This window comes from Catharus ustulatus, chromosome 1, assembly GCF_009819885.2.
Source record: "Catharus ustulatus isolate bCatUst1 chromosome 1, bCatUst1.pri.v2, whole genome shotgun sequence".
NCBI classification, from domain to species: domain Eukaryota; kingdom Metazoa; phylum Chordata; class Aves; order Passeriformes; family Turdidae; genus Catharus; species Catharus ustulatus.
In genome coordinates, this window is record NC_046221.1 from 9,118,089 (window position 1) to 9,135,569 (window position 17,481).

At 36.1% G+C, this 17,481-nt stretch overlaps 1 protein-coding gene across 1 annotated transcript in view; it reads right to left on the reverse strand.

The window, feature by feature from the left end:
* PTPRN2 (protein tyrosine phosphatase receptor type N2) overlaps positions 1-17,481 on the reverse strand; it is a 625,844-nt gene that overhangs the window by 402,412 nt on the left and 205,951 nt on the right. The window contains exons 4-5 of the mRNA XM_033074413.2: positions 6,600-6,717; positions 1,686-1,848 (exon numbers count right to left, since the gene is read on the reverse strand). Of these exons, the coding sequence (XP_032930304.1) occupies positions 1,686-1,848; positions 6,600-6,717 (281 nt within the window). The remainder of the gene's footprint in view (positions 1-1,685; positions 1,849-6,599; positions 6,718-17,481) is intronic.

The following is a 17,481-nucleotide window of genomic DNA, read 5'->3' on the forward strand; positions in this document are numbered from 1 at the left end:
CTTCTTCTTTAAATGTTTTTTTCACTAATAAAACAATGAATCAAGATAAAAATACCATGTCCCTCTTGCTGTTTCAAGAAGAGCAGTTGTATTTTATTTGCCAAGGATACAGAAACATCTCCAGGATCATTTAAAATTCATGGCTGATCACTAGTTTTTAAAATAATTTGCCTTTTCTTCTTTTTTTGATTCTAAATTATAGGTAAGACATCTGACTCAGTGTCTGTTGTTTCCAAATGCTCCTTAGTAAATAGAAGTGTACAGTTTGCTCCTATACGTGCTTCATTTCCAGATTTTCTCCTCTTTATCCCACTCCCCCAGGCTTCAGAGTACCCATCTCCATGGCAACACTCGATAAGGTTGGTGGGTGGTGTTATCACAGCAGGCTTCCCCACAGAAGGTCTCAGCCATATGGATTATTTATGAACTTGCATGACAACACCAGACCCACTGAAATACTTCTTGAGCAAGTTTTTGTTGAAAGCCAGAAATTCAAAACAGAGCATCCTCACTGCAGCCAGCACCCATGAAGAGAGAGTGGAGGAAAGGTACCACCAAGGCGTCCCTGGTCCCTCCTCAGAGCTGCCCTGCCTCTGCCTGAAAGCTCCTCTTGCCCAGATGAGCACCTGATGACATGTGCCATAAATCATAAGTGCTGTGTAAGTCAGTCAGAAACTGGGAAGTTGTGCTTCTGGCAAGAATAACAACCATGACTAAAAGGCTGCTACAGCTGGCGCTGTTGCCTGGAGTTGCAGCAGATACCAAAGTGGTTTGGTGTCTCTGAGTTAGACCCTGAATTAAACTAAAGTAGTTTGGCTTTGACACTATAGTCTCTTCACCTGATACTTTTACTAAAACTTCAGTATATTTTTTGGAAAATTGTGCATTTATGCCGTATGCACTGAAATAGCACAGACAATTTCTTGTGAAGGATTGCTGTAACAGCAGCCTAGTTCTTTAAAATCAGAGTGCACATCATCTAAGCAAAATACACAGGGCCATAAGGGCCTGTTGTATAAAATACCTTCACCCAATAATTTTAATAAATTTATCCAGTTGCATCTTAGAGTGAGACAGATTTTCCCTAGGAAGGAGAAAAATGCTTTAGTTCTCAAATAGGCATGTTTGTAGTTTTTGACATAGTCAATACTCAAGATTTAATGGTTGTGATTTATCTTCCCAGCTATCTGTATATATATAATGCATACCTTAACTGGTCATAGCAGGCTTCCTTTATGATCAATAAAAAGCAGGAAATGTTGAGTGACAGATTATCAGACCCATTATTAAAATCTGCTTAAAGATTATATAAATTGTACCCTAAGCAGCATAAACACCAGAAAGAATTCACATATTCACATGGTAGTTCAGCCAGGTTTTTGGAGGGTAGTTCAGATGCAGTTTCAGATCAGCCAGTCAAGATGTTACCAGCCTTATCCCACTTTTCTTTCTTCATCACATGCAATCCATTCCTAATTAGGGTAAAATACTCCAGAAATGATGAGCTGAAGCATTTACAATGCTGAAGGTGATTAATTTGAGAAAACTTAGTGCACCTATGATAATCAATTAGAAGAAGTGAAAAGCAGTCTGGTCTTCAGACAGAGGGGAAATTCCAAAAATAAGAACTCAGAGAAAAAGGAAGCCAAAATCACAGAATATAAGAACCACATTAAAAATACTACCTTCACAGAAGTTTTCTCACTTGTTGTCCTTGGATAGAAATTTTTAGATGCAGACTGGGAGAGAATTCTGAGATACTTAAGATATTGCTGAAGAGACTTGGCCAAGTTCACATCATTTTCCACGTCATAATTTCTTTCATTATCTTCATTCTGTCCCAAAGTCCTGCACAGCAAAAGCAAGGAAAAGAAAGTTACCAGCCTGTCCAATGTGGCCAACTAAAAAGGCACTGCAAGCCACTGTGGTGCAATACATATCAGAAAAGTCACTCAAAATCTTATCAACCAAAAAAAAGTATAGAAAATTCAATGTTTCAGTAAAAGAAGTAAAAAAAATCTTGCACTATTAAAAACTTATTTCATGAATCAAATAATGATTCTAGAGTAAATCAAATAAAATGCCACATCAAGGCAAAGCCATATTCAAAGGAAAAGAAAATGCTTGTAAAAAAGAAAATGCACATGATTAAATTGCATCCCAAAGAAATATGAGATGATTCTGAGATTTTAAAAGCCTGCAGGATGATGAAGAGATTCAATATCAATTTGTAATTGAACCAATTGAACTGCACCAATGTAAAGAACCAGAAATAATGGAGCAAGTAAACCCCAGTGAAAGGCTTGAAAAGGGAATACTGAGATAGAACAAGTATCTCTTCTGATCTTCTCATGTGCCTGGGATTCATAGAATAGTGGTGTTTCCTGAGTGGTTTAGACACATTTTGGTGACATTTGCAAAGAAAAGCTAGCAATGTGATTAAATGATGGCAGTGTGGAGGTGTTTATATGGGATTCAAAGTGCTGTGTGCAATGAATCTGAATTATTACCAGCTGTCCTCATCTATCTCAACAAACCCGTAAGTGGTGATGATAATTTAAATGTCAGCATTGGTAACTATTTCATTCCTTGTGCAAGAAAGCAGAAAGTTCCCAGCCCTCTTCCTTCCCTGTGAGTGAAGCTGTTGGAGGGAAATCACCTTTTGGTGTCACCATTTCCTACTCACATGCCCACGCACTTCTCCAGTGAAGAAGCATTCCAGGTGGAAGAGCTTTACAGCTCAGTGAATGAATTTGACTTTCAACATCTCTGTGCCACTGTAAATAAAATTTTATTCTACCAGCCCACATCTTGGCGCTAATGTAGAGGCACAGTCTGAGACAGCACCACTATATAATTTTCCAAAGCTGGGGTTTAATTATATTACTTTAATCAAAAATTAACAGACTTCCTTCCATGCTCACAGTTGTACCAAATGTGTGTCCTTACTAATTTAATACTAATAGATGTAATTAATAATCTAATTTACTGTGGTGGCATTGCAACCAACAGTGCTCACAGGTTTGCTCACTTTGAAACACCAGAAAAATCCTTCATTTCTCCCCAGTGTATAAACAGCAAGTTCCTATCAGGGACATAAACTCCAGGAAAAAGAAGGGTTACTGCACAGAGCACTATAGCAAACCTGATCTCATTTACCATGAGTCTTGCTTCCTTCTCACGCTGTTTGCATTTTTCTCTTATTCCAGAGCTCTAAAGTCTGCCTTCTGATGGAGTGTGGATGTGCAGGTAACATTATCCACCTTCTGTTCAGCTTAAAGCCAGACCAAAACTATTCTGCAGTTTTAGAAAAACCTGGGCACTGTGCTTTCTGCTTCAGTAGAGATGAACTAATCCAAACAGGCTCTCTTCATAGGAAGGATCCCAGTTTCTAACACTCATCTTTCATTCATTGATTAATTCCAACACCTATCTTCTGCTTTCTTCACTAATTTTTAAAGGAAGGGAAAATGGAAAAAAAAAAAAAACCCAGACTGAATACTGCCCCAAGGTTTTCCACTAGAGCTAACAGGAACTGGATGAACAGACAAAGGACAGCATTTAGGCTGGCTTGTCAAACCATTATTTACAATATATAGTCACTGTCACTGGTGGTACAGTCTGGGAGCTAACATTTCCCATTTTTCATATGGAGACAATAATTGCACTCATATTTACATGCCACATTAAATGTAATATTTTATGCTATAAACATTTAAACAATTAAAATGCAAAAGACTACAAAGCTTTATGTTTCATTTGATGATAACTTTAATAAGATACTATCAATATGTCTGAAAGATTTTTTTTAAAAAATTGTACTTCACCACTATATCACCTTGTTACCTCAGGAATTAAAATGCATTAACTGACCAGTTATTGCAACTAAATTAAAACAGTTCTTTTAAATATGAAAAGTCATACTGGAAAGTTCTAGAAAGACAAACACATAAAAGCACTTAGTGAGTAGGAGAAATGACTGTCAGATGAGTTCTTTTTGTGCACTTATTTGGAAATATTTTCAGTTTTAATTAGCTCTGAAAAATGACTTTGCATACAATGAACTTAACAGTATAAAGAAAATACCACATATAATTATTTATCTACAGAAATAATTATGTATTTCCCACAAAATCTAGCATTTCAGAAGCTTTTTTTGTGGATATATCTATATCACTGCACCTCTGCTATTTCTGGAATGTTCCCAATTAATAGATACCACACATTTTAGAATAAATTTCTCCCTTGAAAATGCTGAGAGTATCTTATTACTGACTTAATGATGGTTTTATTATAGAAATAATACTATACCCCATTTCATACATTGAAGTTTGCTGGAAACGTTTGTGGTTTTGCCTAATTGCACCAATGAACACAACTGACATTTATTCCCTCTGTGCAGAATGGACTTTTTTCCTTTATCTTGAGCCCTCTTTCAAGAGAGGGTTTTTTGAAATTTAATAAGGACCCAGGAAATACCACGTACACTCCAGTTAGCCAACAAAGAAAGAACTTTCATCTTGAAATCAAACTCCCAGTTTCAGCATTTTTTTTTGAGATGAAATCCATGTCTTCTGTTTCATCAGATTTCATATGCACTAATTTAGCCTAAGTCAATTTACCTTTCAAGTGTCTGAGTCTATTTTCTTGCTCTCACCAGCTCTGTGGGGATTAATGACTCATTAGTATGACTTCATATTGTCTTATTACACACGTTACCCTTAATAAAAGGCCTTCCTAACATAACGTTTCTTTGATAATTAGATACCTACTCTAAGTTGCTTTTTAAATTATTTAATTATTATCTGATAAGATTTTAGCAAGCTCACTGAGCACACTGAACATATAACACACTTGATCAGAATCTACATGACACCAGATTTCCTACTGTTCTCTGACCTACAAAACACGTTGCAAATGGACAACCAGAAAAATCAATTAATGCTTTAAACTGTTGGCACATAAGATAATGCTTTCAGAAGCACAGCTTGGTGACGGCAGAAAATCTATCCACAACAGGAACTGCTTTACATGAACACCTTGGAAATTCTGATGTTCCTGAAGTATCAATATACAAAATGTTGCAGTGTTTCTCTAACACATATAGTTAAAAATTTGAACCATCTTATGCTTGTTAAAAACAGGAATTCCTAAAAGTGAGCAATTTTTTTTTCAATCCAAACCTTAAATAATTTCTTGTGTCTTCTTATATTTTTTATTTTTATATAACTATGAATCTGGAACACTGCAGAATATGGCCTTGATCTCATGGAAATCTGGCTGATTTTGTCTTCATGAATAAAATTTTTAGGTATTCTCTTAAAAAAACATCCCCAGAAGATATTGAAGATCATTTCTGATACCCTCTACTGAGAGTAATCCATTCAATACTGACATTTTGTGTACCTAAGCAGTGAAAACATGTTTATGGATTCAACCACATGTTGTTATCACCTTTATGGTAATCTTTAGATCACTATCTTCTTTAAAAGTTAAGTTTCTACCTTACTGCACTTCTGAAATGGTGCTGTGATTTTAAGAAATGCTTTTGAATCAGCAAAAGTGAAATACGGGTCAAAGTCTCTGAATTAATTCAAAACAAAGTGAGGCAAACACAGTTGAAGATACTGGGAAGTATCAATTACACAGCATTTTATTTCCAGAAAAAAATATAGAAAAGAAATGGTTCTGCAATATATATAAGCAACATACATGAAGATCTGGATTCCAACATTCAATATTTTGCCCATCAAGGCTAGAAGCTCAAATTTATCCCACTATGATGAAAGGTTTTCTAACAAAAAAAAACAAAACTTTTGAGAATGTATTTCTTAAAATCATGTAAAACAAAGCAAAACTTGTCATTTTTAATTGCTCCTAAAATTTCATTCTGGGGTTTGTGTGGTTGGGTTGCACTTAAAAGCCTTTAGGACAGAATAGACCAGGTAAAATAATCTGTTTATATGTATAACTGTATATGAAGATGATAAAATTTCAGCTGCTACAATCATATCACTCTACAGAATTACTGATGTGTCTCTTGCAACCAATTACTGCAAAGTCACCCCTCAATACCTTTCAAGCCATGTCCCAACACTATTTTCTGTCATGGGAACTTGTAGGAATCTCTCCTCCCTGAACAAATTTTACCACTAGGAATCTATGAACTTCAAATCAATTATAGGTATGTTTTGGAAGAATTTGACTTTGAAAATATAATTAGTCACTGAGAATGTCATGCAATGTTTAGTCCAGAATAAAATGTCTCCTGTAGTTGAGCTACTATAAGTTTGCTTTTTTAAGCCAGTCATAGGTGGGGATGGCTGAACTGATACTAGGTAGTGCATAAACTGAATGAAAGGTCTGATGTTTTGAATTCTGACACCTTAATTAACAATAGAAAGTGTATTTCCTTAATGATAAACAGAAGAACAAGGTCCAGGGTTTTAATTCATCCTGTCCCCTGAATACTGGTGGACACATTCATATAGACAGTGGCTTTTGTGATTTTTTTTTAAATTCTGCTTCTGAGTTAACCTCTTTTTTATCATTTGCAAACCTTTCCAAAACCCAAGCAAAAAACACTACAGAAGACTTACCTTCCTGTGTCAGATCCTTCAGATGCAAACACATCAGGGCGTCTGCTGTGGATTTTGTGAATGGTTGAGAGTTCCTGCCCAATAACATGCTGTGTGTAATCATCTCGCCAGGTAAAACCTGAGAAATAATGAAACAAACAAACAAAAACAGAATGAAAAAGATTCACTATTTAATAACTTGGAAATTTGGCAGAAATGTGTCCTATATAAACAACATTACAAAAAAGAAAAAAGAAGCCTCATTCAGTTGGAACCCAAGAATGAACTGCAAATTCTTCTCTTCTGAATGAAATTCTGTTAATGAAATTTTGCTAATGAGACTTCCTTGCAATGGAAGGAAGACACGAAATCACACGAGGACATTTTGAAAGCCTTTAGCAGAAACTTAGCTAGCTGCAAACCAGCTTTAATAGATAAAAAAAGGTTATTTTGGACAGCTATGGAAATTATCCCACCAGCTGGTGTCTGCTGAAAGGTTGCTTCAGTTCCTCCCCATTCACAGCACACTGCCCCCTCTCTGTTTTCCCCAGGGAACGTTAAGGTTTAGAACACTGAGGAGTTAGTATTGCAAGTTTTAGTATAACACGTGGAGGTCAATTTAAGTTATATTTAAATGATGTGACAAAGAACTTATCAACAAGGGGGAGCAACTATGCAGGCAAATTACTGCTGGTTAAGTACATGCACTTCCAATCTCATGGAAATTATACCTGAAATAATGATATAATCCCGAATATAATTGTTTCCTGATTTGTAGATTTTTACATGTTACAGTAACACTTCAGCTCATAGAGTTTGGTGATGTAATTTTCTGTAAATATCTAATTAATAAATATCAAAAACCTGAAGAGAATTTCTGCTGTTATGCCCTATGCAGCCAAACACCACAAATCTCTCAATGAATATTGATAGAAGTTATCCTGATAATGTCTTTCTATAAAAAAACACCAAAAAAAAAATCCTCTCTAGCACCAGATGCAGGCAGCCAGATCTGAATGTTAGGACCAGGAAGGGAAGTTGCTAGAACTTGGAAGGAGGATTTCTGGTTCAGTCCCTATTTTATTTAAACTTCATCACCATCTGGAGTCAACATGAGGGTTTTTTTGTGTAGGCAGACCCTTAGGATGAAGATAAAGCATCCTCAGCCTCAGCAGAACTCAGAACTTGGCCACTTCACAACCTGGATGGGTTATTTATTCACTGGGCTCTTCAGATTTTTCCACTGTATTGATTGGGAATTATTTATCTGTTTACTAAATTCTAGAATTAAAAAAGAAGTCTGACTATGAAATTTCTCTGTTCTGCCAAAGGAGACAACTCTGAGCACACAGAAGTAAAAATTACTTTAATATTTATCAAATTTTCATCCTAGAGAGGAGATACTTAAATAAGTTCAATATATGTTTAGACAGAGCTAGGAAGCATTAAAACTATACTGTTGTCTTGGATTTAGATAAGATTTGGGGGAGAAAAAAAAGAAAGGTCCCATTTAGGCAAGATTTAGGTGGACTGCATCTCAAACTTTTCTTTGCATTAGTGAAAATAATAATAATAAAAAATCTGAACCAATATAAGTATTCATGAAAGCTTTAACAAAGAAAAAAAAACTTTCTAACATTCCACCTGAGATCTTTCTTTCTCCTTTCCTTAAAAAATAAAATTACTCAAGTTTATTGAGGAAACACTTCACCTGAAGCCATATTAGATGTTAATGGTTACAATAAATGACTCCAGACACTTGGGAGGGGAAAGAATATCTGTCTCTATCTAATCTGGTTTTATTTCTGATTCATCCTTTTCAAATGCAAATATCACCTTTTCAAAGATGCCATGGAAGAAGATGGATTCAAATAGTTTCAAAAATCTAAATCTAAGGCTGCTCAGAACATGTTTTTATGTGAACACACAAAAATTAGTCACCATGCACCTATGATTACTTTGATGTAATGCAATCAAAATGATTTTTAAAACAAAGTTGAGATATATTCCATTATTTATATATATGTATATATATATTCAGATTTACTTCTCTGTTGTCTAGCACTATGCATTTCTGTTTGTTTTATAATCTCATGAAGCAGAAAAAAATGAAGATGACTTTCAATTTTAGGAGAATGTGCCACATAAAAATTTCACAGTAAAATCATTAGCATAGCCTTAAAACTACTAATTTATGAACTTTGAGTCCAAAATCACTACAGTTTCACTCTCTACCTCTAAGCCAATACCACCCCTATTAAAGGCTAAAGAATACACAACACAGAACATAAACCTTGAAGAAAAATACATTGAATTACTCTGAAGAGCTTGTTTCAAATTAAAGCAAGAAGAGTTCATCCATGGTACCTGCATACAGATAAGAAATTAATCTCTTTGAATCCTGAGCAATTCAGAGTTTTGTGCCTACAAACCCCAATATTATTAGTAAAAGAGTGTATGAAACCAGTGTGATGCCTGTTCTCACTTAACAAGAGAATAGTACGTTAGTTTTTATCTTCAGTGTATTTTTTTCTCCTGCTGCACTATTTTAACATCTTTTTCTAATGCATTTCAAACCAGGAAAGGTGTGCTCTCATCCTTAATGCTGTAAAAAATGTAACTATGGCACTGAAAAAGAGTAAACAGATGAAAGAAAAACAAACTACTTGTTATAAAGGGAATATATAGTTAGGGAATATGCCCTCTCAGCTGTATCTCCAGCATTTCTAACTCACTTCAGTGTAAGAACAAGACATGGATGAAAAACACAAATTTCAACTAATTCAAAAACCCCCTTGTCAGTAATTTAATATTTCTGTCTCTTATACAACGATCTTAGGAACTGCAGCTTGTCTAAAGTTAACCTCATGCCAATCATTTTCCAGCATTGTTTCAGTTTCAAAAAAAAATATCTCCCACACACTGAGTTGAGTAAACCAGCACATTCAAGAGCCATAATGCCCTGCTGACAGCTGCAATCAAAGTTAAGGTTGAGAAGGAGCGTGTGACGCCGTGTGGCGATTTCCTGTCCCCTTTGTCCGTGCCGTCACACCAGCCCCGGCCTCCGCACCCAATTACTGCGATTTGTGTGCAGTGGCTGAGCAGGATCACAGCAGAGCCCTTGTGCACACATTATTTCCATGTCACTAAAGGGGAGCAGCCCCTGATTGACCATCCTCACCATCCCCCCCACGGTTGCAAGGCCCAGGTCTGCTCTCCCAGCCTGAATTCCCACAGAGGGACAATGTCAAGGGAAGAGAAGGAGTCTGGCGGACACTGAAATGACGCAAACGCTGTGACAGCAGCAGCCACAAAACTGCTCTCGGTTGAAGGTCATTGATAGTAGTAAGATCCCATGAAAAACAGCCATTGGTTTTCCCCACAGAAGTAGCATTTTTCATTGGTGTCAGCCCAATGTTTAATTTTTTCTGTTAATTTAACTGGAACTCCATAACCTTAATGTATGTGAAAAGGGAATGCCAATATAGACAGTGAAGACAAGACATTATTACCTTTATCAAACCCAACTGGAAGGTCAAATCTAATGGAGGTCGTATGGATATGACACAGTCTTTCATATCACCAGATATCTCCCCAGGTCTTTTATTTCCACATCACAGTCTATTATTATTATTATTATTATTACACACAACTACAGAAATAATAAAATTGTTTAGGTCCCCATTATATTCAACACTTAGCAATGGCTGTGTCTAACAGAGAGTACTCTTCTAAGAATTATTAGTTGAAATCAAATCAAAAGCAAGCAGTTGAAATAGTGAAGAAAGCAGTTTCAGAAATTCATAGTGGTGAAGATGTTGACTTCTGTCTACAAAATTAAAATTAAAATTACTTTCAAATTCATCATATAGCGTCACTTAACCTGTTTAATTGAATTTGCTGCTATAGCAATTACAGAGAATTCCTGAAAAATACTCAAAATCCAAATATGTATTTCTTTCTTCCAGCTGATCAATTTTTCTAAGCAATTGCATTCTTTTGTGTGGTTTTGACTGTTTTCCATCATAGAGAAACTTGATGTCTCTCCCAATATACCTGACCACATCTTTAATGCATATAAATTATAACAGCATCTTTTATCTGCTACTTCTCTCTCTAAACTTATTCTAGTTCAAACTTACTCATACAAATGAATTTCCCTCCCTCTGAAGGCCTAAGCAAGAAAACCTAAAAAAGCTTTTTTTAACAGTTTGTAGGAATTCTGGTGTAAATCAGAAGAACTCAATATAAATCCTTCAAAGAACCAACAGTTTTCACTGCCTAGAGATTTGGCTGTGCAAATCTTCCTGCTGCTGTTCCCGACCCTTTTCCCAATCAGCATGGCTGAGGCTGAATAGAGCTCTGCAGGAAAGTCCAGCAGAACCTTTGGGTTACTGTTCCAGCCCTTGTGCTAATCGAAACCTAAAATTATTAGTTCTGCAACAATATATGATCAATGAAATTATGTTTACATACCAACTTCATTGAAAATGACAGGAGATTATTCTAAATTTGCAGAAACCTATATACTAAAACTTGATCCTTCTTTGTCAGGAAAATCCCAAAACCCTCAGAATTATTCAGAATTAAAGCCAGGATAGGCACTATTTATAAGTTGTGACATTATTTTTTCTCCAGTTTTTGGTAATGTTAGGTATTTTGTCCCTATATGGTAGATTAAAAATATTTCTTTTCTTTGAGCTACCTTCAACTGCTACTTCATTTCAGCCAGGAAACTCTCAGCTGTAGAGCTCAGAGACTTTCATCCCCCATGCCATGTGTTGCAAATTGTTAATGCCTACTTTAGCTGTCAGAACGTCTGCAGAATTGGGAATGATTTGCTTTCTTCCCTATTTCCACAACAGACAGGTCAGCGTAACGTACAGACAAGCCTTTCTGCAGGCTGCCTTTCCACAATCTCCAGAGGAGCTGCTCTTGCTCCCATTCCAGACCTCCCTTTTCAGAGCTCAAGGACGTACTCAGTAATGTTCACATATTTCAGCTCTGGCTAAGTCAAAATTGCAGCTTTAATGCTGAAGTTGCTGTGTACAACAAAATTAAGTCTTTCAATTGCTATTGCTGTATTTCCTACCTAAGATTGCAGCTAAAAGACAAAATCCTGGTATTTTCTCTTAAAATAAAACTTCATCCAAAAGCAATTTTGCAATACAACTTGAAATGACAAGTTAATGGCAAAAATAGAAATAGAGAAGTTAAACCCAGCTCTTAAACCACAACGTTTTAATTTCCCATTTCTCTGTATTGGAATATTTGTTTTTAGTGAAAATTTTGACTAAGATGTTTTCTACAAAATTGGAAGAAAGTCTGCCAAAACACTTTGTATTACACTTCCACAAAAACGTACTTTAATTGATTTTTTTTTTGCTCTGCTCTAACTTTGTGTTTCTTTCTAGATGACAAGAAAATCTGGTTCAAAATGTATCTGAAGAAATGACTGGTGGTTATAAACAGTCATCACCACTCCTGTCCAATCCATTTCAGCTGGAGCTGTGGTCACCCTCTCCTGAAAGTCCTCTGGAGCTTTTTTTGTTCCATTCCCTTTTCCACTGCCAGGTACCAGGTTTGCATTGCTGACTTTGTTGCCTTCTTTTGGAGTTTCTAGTGAGACCTTTCTAACATGGAAGAATTTCATTTGCTGCACTCAGCAGCAATTCACTCACACACTCAAAGAGCTTCTGTTTGAATGAACAGATGAAAGGGCTGCCTAAGGATTACGGCTTCAATTTTTCATATATTGTTTTATTATACATAAAAGCGATAATCTCCATAGAATTAAATTACAACCATGATCTGCTTACAGTCCTGATTTTAATTTACTCTAAGCAACTATCCCAGAAGGTAGAGGGAAGGCTTTTCTCTTCAGTTTCTGATATTTTTCTATTATTTGAAAAAAGCCAAATGAGTGCTTCATTTGCCTAGGAGATTATAAAATGCTCTCACAGGACTCAGTATGTAATGTTTCCTTACCTTTATTTCAGCTCTTACAGAGACCTACAAATAATTGGGTTTCTAGAAGAGAAAGTTTCTAAGTGTTACATAAGATTTTCCTGCCACTGAAACTGATAGTAATAAAATAATATGATAATGCAAAATATATCTCCAGACTTCCACAGGTCATTTTCCAAAGACTACAGCAGAATGGATACAGGATTCCCAGATCCCTGAGATTAATTCCATGCTATTCACCATCCCATATAAACCTTCCCAAAAACAGTTGACCCTCAACCCAAAAGTATATTATTCCATTCACAGAAGTGCTTTTTTAGGAAGGGAGGTTGTCTTGCATCATTACAACTTTATATTAATGTTCAACTTTAATTTAACTCATGGCCAATCCCATCTGTAAATTGAATATCTTTCTGTCCTGTCTAGGCTGTGACATATTTATTAAAAAAAAGTCAGCTCTAATACATGATGGATAAAGGTGCATCTCCTACTCCTCCATTTCCTTCTGTCCCTGGACTAGGCACTGACATTTCCTTTGTGCTGTCAGCCCAAGGAGTTTTCATGAACACGAGGAAATATTCACATGCACTCAAAATAGTGACACTAAAATAAAGATGAGACTACTTTGCTTGTTTCACTGAGCTTTGAACCCACATGAGTAACGAGCAATCACACCAAGATGTAACTATTCCAAATTTAACCCAAAAAGGTCTGATGTTAGTTCCAGTCTGCAAAAGACATCTTTAATACATTAATCATTTACAATCTCCTTTTAGAATAAGTAGTGATAATATTTTTTTTCTGTCAAATTTACTTTCATTTTTCCGTTCCTTTCTCTTTCCTTTTCTATCTTATTATTCCCTCCCAAGATGTCTTACACCACTCTACAATTTCATTCAAACTCAAAGTTTCTCTCAAACTCAGGATCTCTTTAAGTATGCATAAATTGGTTGTAAGTACTAGACTGTACAATGCTAAGAATGGAGATTTGTCCAAATAGTAGTTATCCATGCATTTAAAATCAGCAGGTTTTCCATCTCATTTTATTTTATCCAACTCATTTCATGCTATCAGCAGGATGACAGCCTTATTGTCACAAAAATATAGTTCCTGGGAAAGGATTTTGAAGTGTCTTCAGCCTGGAAATTAAAACATCACCTGTAACAAGGTAGAATTGGTTGAAAATGTGCTGGCACTTAAATCAGTACAGAAAATTAAGTGGATATACAGGTTACACTTACTCTGGCAAATTCATTTCAGACCTACAGTTCTTCATGTATTTTTAAATGCTTATGAGCAGAACTGTTCCTTCAGCTCCACATAGTGGCTCTCACCCCCGTTTTATGTAACTGTTGGACTCTCATTGATGTTTGTGAAAAATCAATTTTCGGCTGTCAGAGCAGAGCTCTCAGCTGCACGTGCAAAGCCAATACCCAGGGGTGCCACCCCAGGCTGGACAGTGAGAGCTGCAGCTGCAAGAGCTCCTCCACCTTTGGTTCTGAACAAAATTCCTTCTGACCAAAGTACAGACAATGCACCAGCATGGAGGGAGAGTTACAATGGGCCAGAGCAAAGGCTTCTCCAGGACACTCCCAGTCTCTCCCATCTGGAAATCTGACATTCCTGAAACACTTGCCCTAGGAAAGGCCGTAGAATTGCTACTCATCACACTGTGCTGCATTATGACAAACACAAATTAAAGCAGGTAAAAGGTAATTTGTTTATTCTAAAGGATTGGAAGAAACTCTACATACAGCTGGTGCACAACCATGTCTTCCATTTTCCACTTTTAAGCCGTTTCTCTGAGACTGTAAATTCCTCCTTGGAGAGGCCATATATTGCATGCATTTGCAGAGTCTCTTTCTACAGCAATAACAATAATTGTTATTGTTGCTATTATTACTAATAAAAGTCCAGTAGTTGCAGAAGAGAGGGTTCCCTTAGAAATGTTGTAAGGATCTTGGTGGCTGGAAGCTCAGAGTTTTCCAGGGAACTACATTGGCCAAGTCAGTTTGCCTGCAGCAAAGATGAACAATCTGCAGGTCGTGCTGTTCCCCCAAAATTTGATTAGAACTCCTCAGGTTTCATTTTGAATTCACCCCATGTAGAGAAAATACACATATGGAATTTGTGCAACCCTGAAAGGCTTTTTCAGCTGGAGGAGTATTTGAATTATCTTCTTTTTAATTTCTCGTGCCCATAAAATTTTTGGGTATTGACCCTCCAACCAACTGTAATGGAGGATGCAATTACTGGACATTGAATGACAGATAAGTTTTTAATTAAAGCCTTTCAAATCTTTGCATCTCAGGACTCTGATTTACAACTCAATTCCAATTAAAAAATTACTGCACCACTTGTAAGCCAAGGTACAGTGTCTGCCCCTGTATTAAACTGGTGTCTATGGGTAAAAATTCTATAATTTGACTTATTTTAGCCAACAATTAAAGGATTTAATGAGGGAATCTCTGACTGACGTGATTTCCAACACAGTGTTAATTTTCACTCCCTTGTTTCATGCAGTTAATACCTTAGTAAGCTTTAATAACATTTTTAGAAAATTCATATAGTGCTGATTCATGGATGCACGCTGATGCTTTGTCAACTGCACACACTGTTGTTTCTTTACTGCTTTCTGGGGTATATCTCTTTGAACATTTAAAATATGCCATGATAAAGCTGTGACTCAGTTTTACCACAGTATACCATGATGCTACTAAAAAAGGGTTTTTTTAAATCTCTAAATTGGTTTTTGAAAAAGACTTACAGTGAATTAAAATATTTTCATTAGAAGAGCTGGAAAAGTTCATCACATATAAACTTAAAACCCCTAAAATCTGTGTCTTTATGAGGACAGTCTCTGTTGGCATCTTTTCATAACACATCACTGCATTCAAAAAGCTTCATCAGTTTTTGCTCGTAACTCTAAAGAGCAGCTAGGTCTAAATGTAATTCACTGGAAACTCTGACATTAACAAAATGCCTCCAAAAAAGAAACAGTGACATAACACTGAAATAAACATACAGAGGGGACATAAAATTCCTATCAGTTCTGGAAGAAATTTTATCTTTCTGAGCTCAGCTAAAATCCAAATATTCTCAAATAAAAGCTCCGGTAGTTTCATGCTACTAAGGTCTAACACTAATTGCACAGACCTGCTATTCCCAGTGTGCTCACTAGGAACTCAGAGAACTTTCTCTGGGTACAAACCATGGTTTGAGGTGTAGCCTGGATCTGCAGGCTGAGACACAGAGTGGGGAGCCCAGGAGTGGAGACCAGAAGCACTCCTGCCTTTTGGATCTGCCCTTCCACTTGTAAGGCAACACCAGCTCTGTGGCTCATTTCTCTATCTGCATCACAGAAATAACAAAATACAATTTTAGGGGTTAAAGTTGTACTTCATTTCATATTGTAGAACTGGCAAAAACAAGGAACTGTGGCAAAAAAAATTCACCAGGAGTTACTACAATATGGCACAAACTAAGTGGTAGGTAGTTGGATTTTTTTCTTAACTTCAGTTTATTTTTACTATTTAAGGAATAGTAACTAATATCAAGGAATTTAATATCTTTTCAAAACCACCATTTATTCTAGGAATTTGTTCATCAGTAGCTTTGCTGCAGAAAGCAGCAAACCTGCTTTAAAGCAGCACTGAAGTGAAGCAGCAATGATGTTAGGGCATTACAAAAACACTGGTGGTGAGACTCTTATGTTTCACTGTTGGTATTATTACAGAGGATAAGTCTTCTGATCAGTGGCTCCCAGCTTTAAGAAATAATGATATATTTGTAGATAATCGACTGCTACCTATTACCATACTTTTGATGTGGTGGAACAGCCATGAGCCTTATTTTCTACATCCTCAGGGTATCCTGGTAAAATGTCACATGCATTTTTCTCCCATGTTAAGAAAACAAAACCTGCATATTAATTCTTTTTAAGGGAGGCATAAAATGCAATAAGAAAGGAACATTGATTATTCTATTCATCTATAAACTACTCCAACAGACATATAAATAATACTGGAAAATGTAATGTAGCTTTAATTAACAGCAGTGCTCCCCCCAGTCTCGATAGATGAAACCTGCAGCAATCAATCTGATTGCTCTGAGAGCAGTTTAGGCTAATTCACAAAAAAAGAGAAAGTTAAAAAGCCAGAATATCACACAATTTTTAGAAGTATTTTGTTATTTAAATTAAGATCTCTGTGTCACTGATCAGGGTTCTTAGAGAAATTGTAAGCATTGTAACCAATAGCTGAGGTGTCCAAGAGTTCCATACACTCCTCCATGGCTGTTCCAAATATCAGAATAAAAATGACAAAGAACTGCCCTCTTCTAACTCCAAAATGCTTGTGGTTCAGTTCTCCAAATCTGTAGCTCAGTAAAGCAATCTACCTACAAAATGTTTGCTATCATGCCCCCAAAAGGCACAAATCTTAGAAATAGCAATGAGTGAATTTCACACAGCGTTATCAGTTTCAAACAGAAAAAAATACTTTATCTAGAGAAAAAATCAGTTTATTTAACACTTCAGGACTATTTTTTGAAAGAAGGAAACTGGGATTAACATGTTTTATTTACAATGACAAGTAAGGAGAAACACAGGGCATTGCAAATTCAATGAATTATTGCTAATTTGCTATTCCTACTCACCATTTATTTCTATGTCTATATGTAAAGCTAAAACTGTATTTACATATTTTACTTTACATGCATTATATGACATTAAAGAAAATATTTCCTTCTCTCAATACTTTTCAGCCAAATGCCAAAGGTTCAAACATATAAACTGAACATGTCTGTCTTGACAGCCAGATAAGACTGAGCTTTTGTACTTTACAATATATTTAGCAGTGAGTCAGGTTTGGATCATTTTGCTCTATGCAGTACCAAGCTATGCCCTTAAATCTATGACATTTTTAGAAGCCAAATA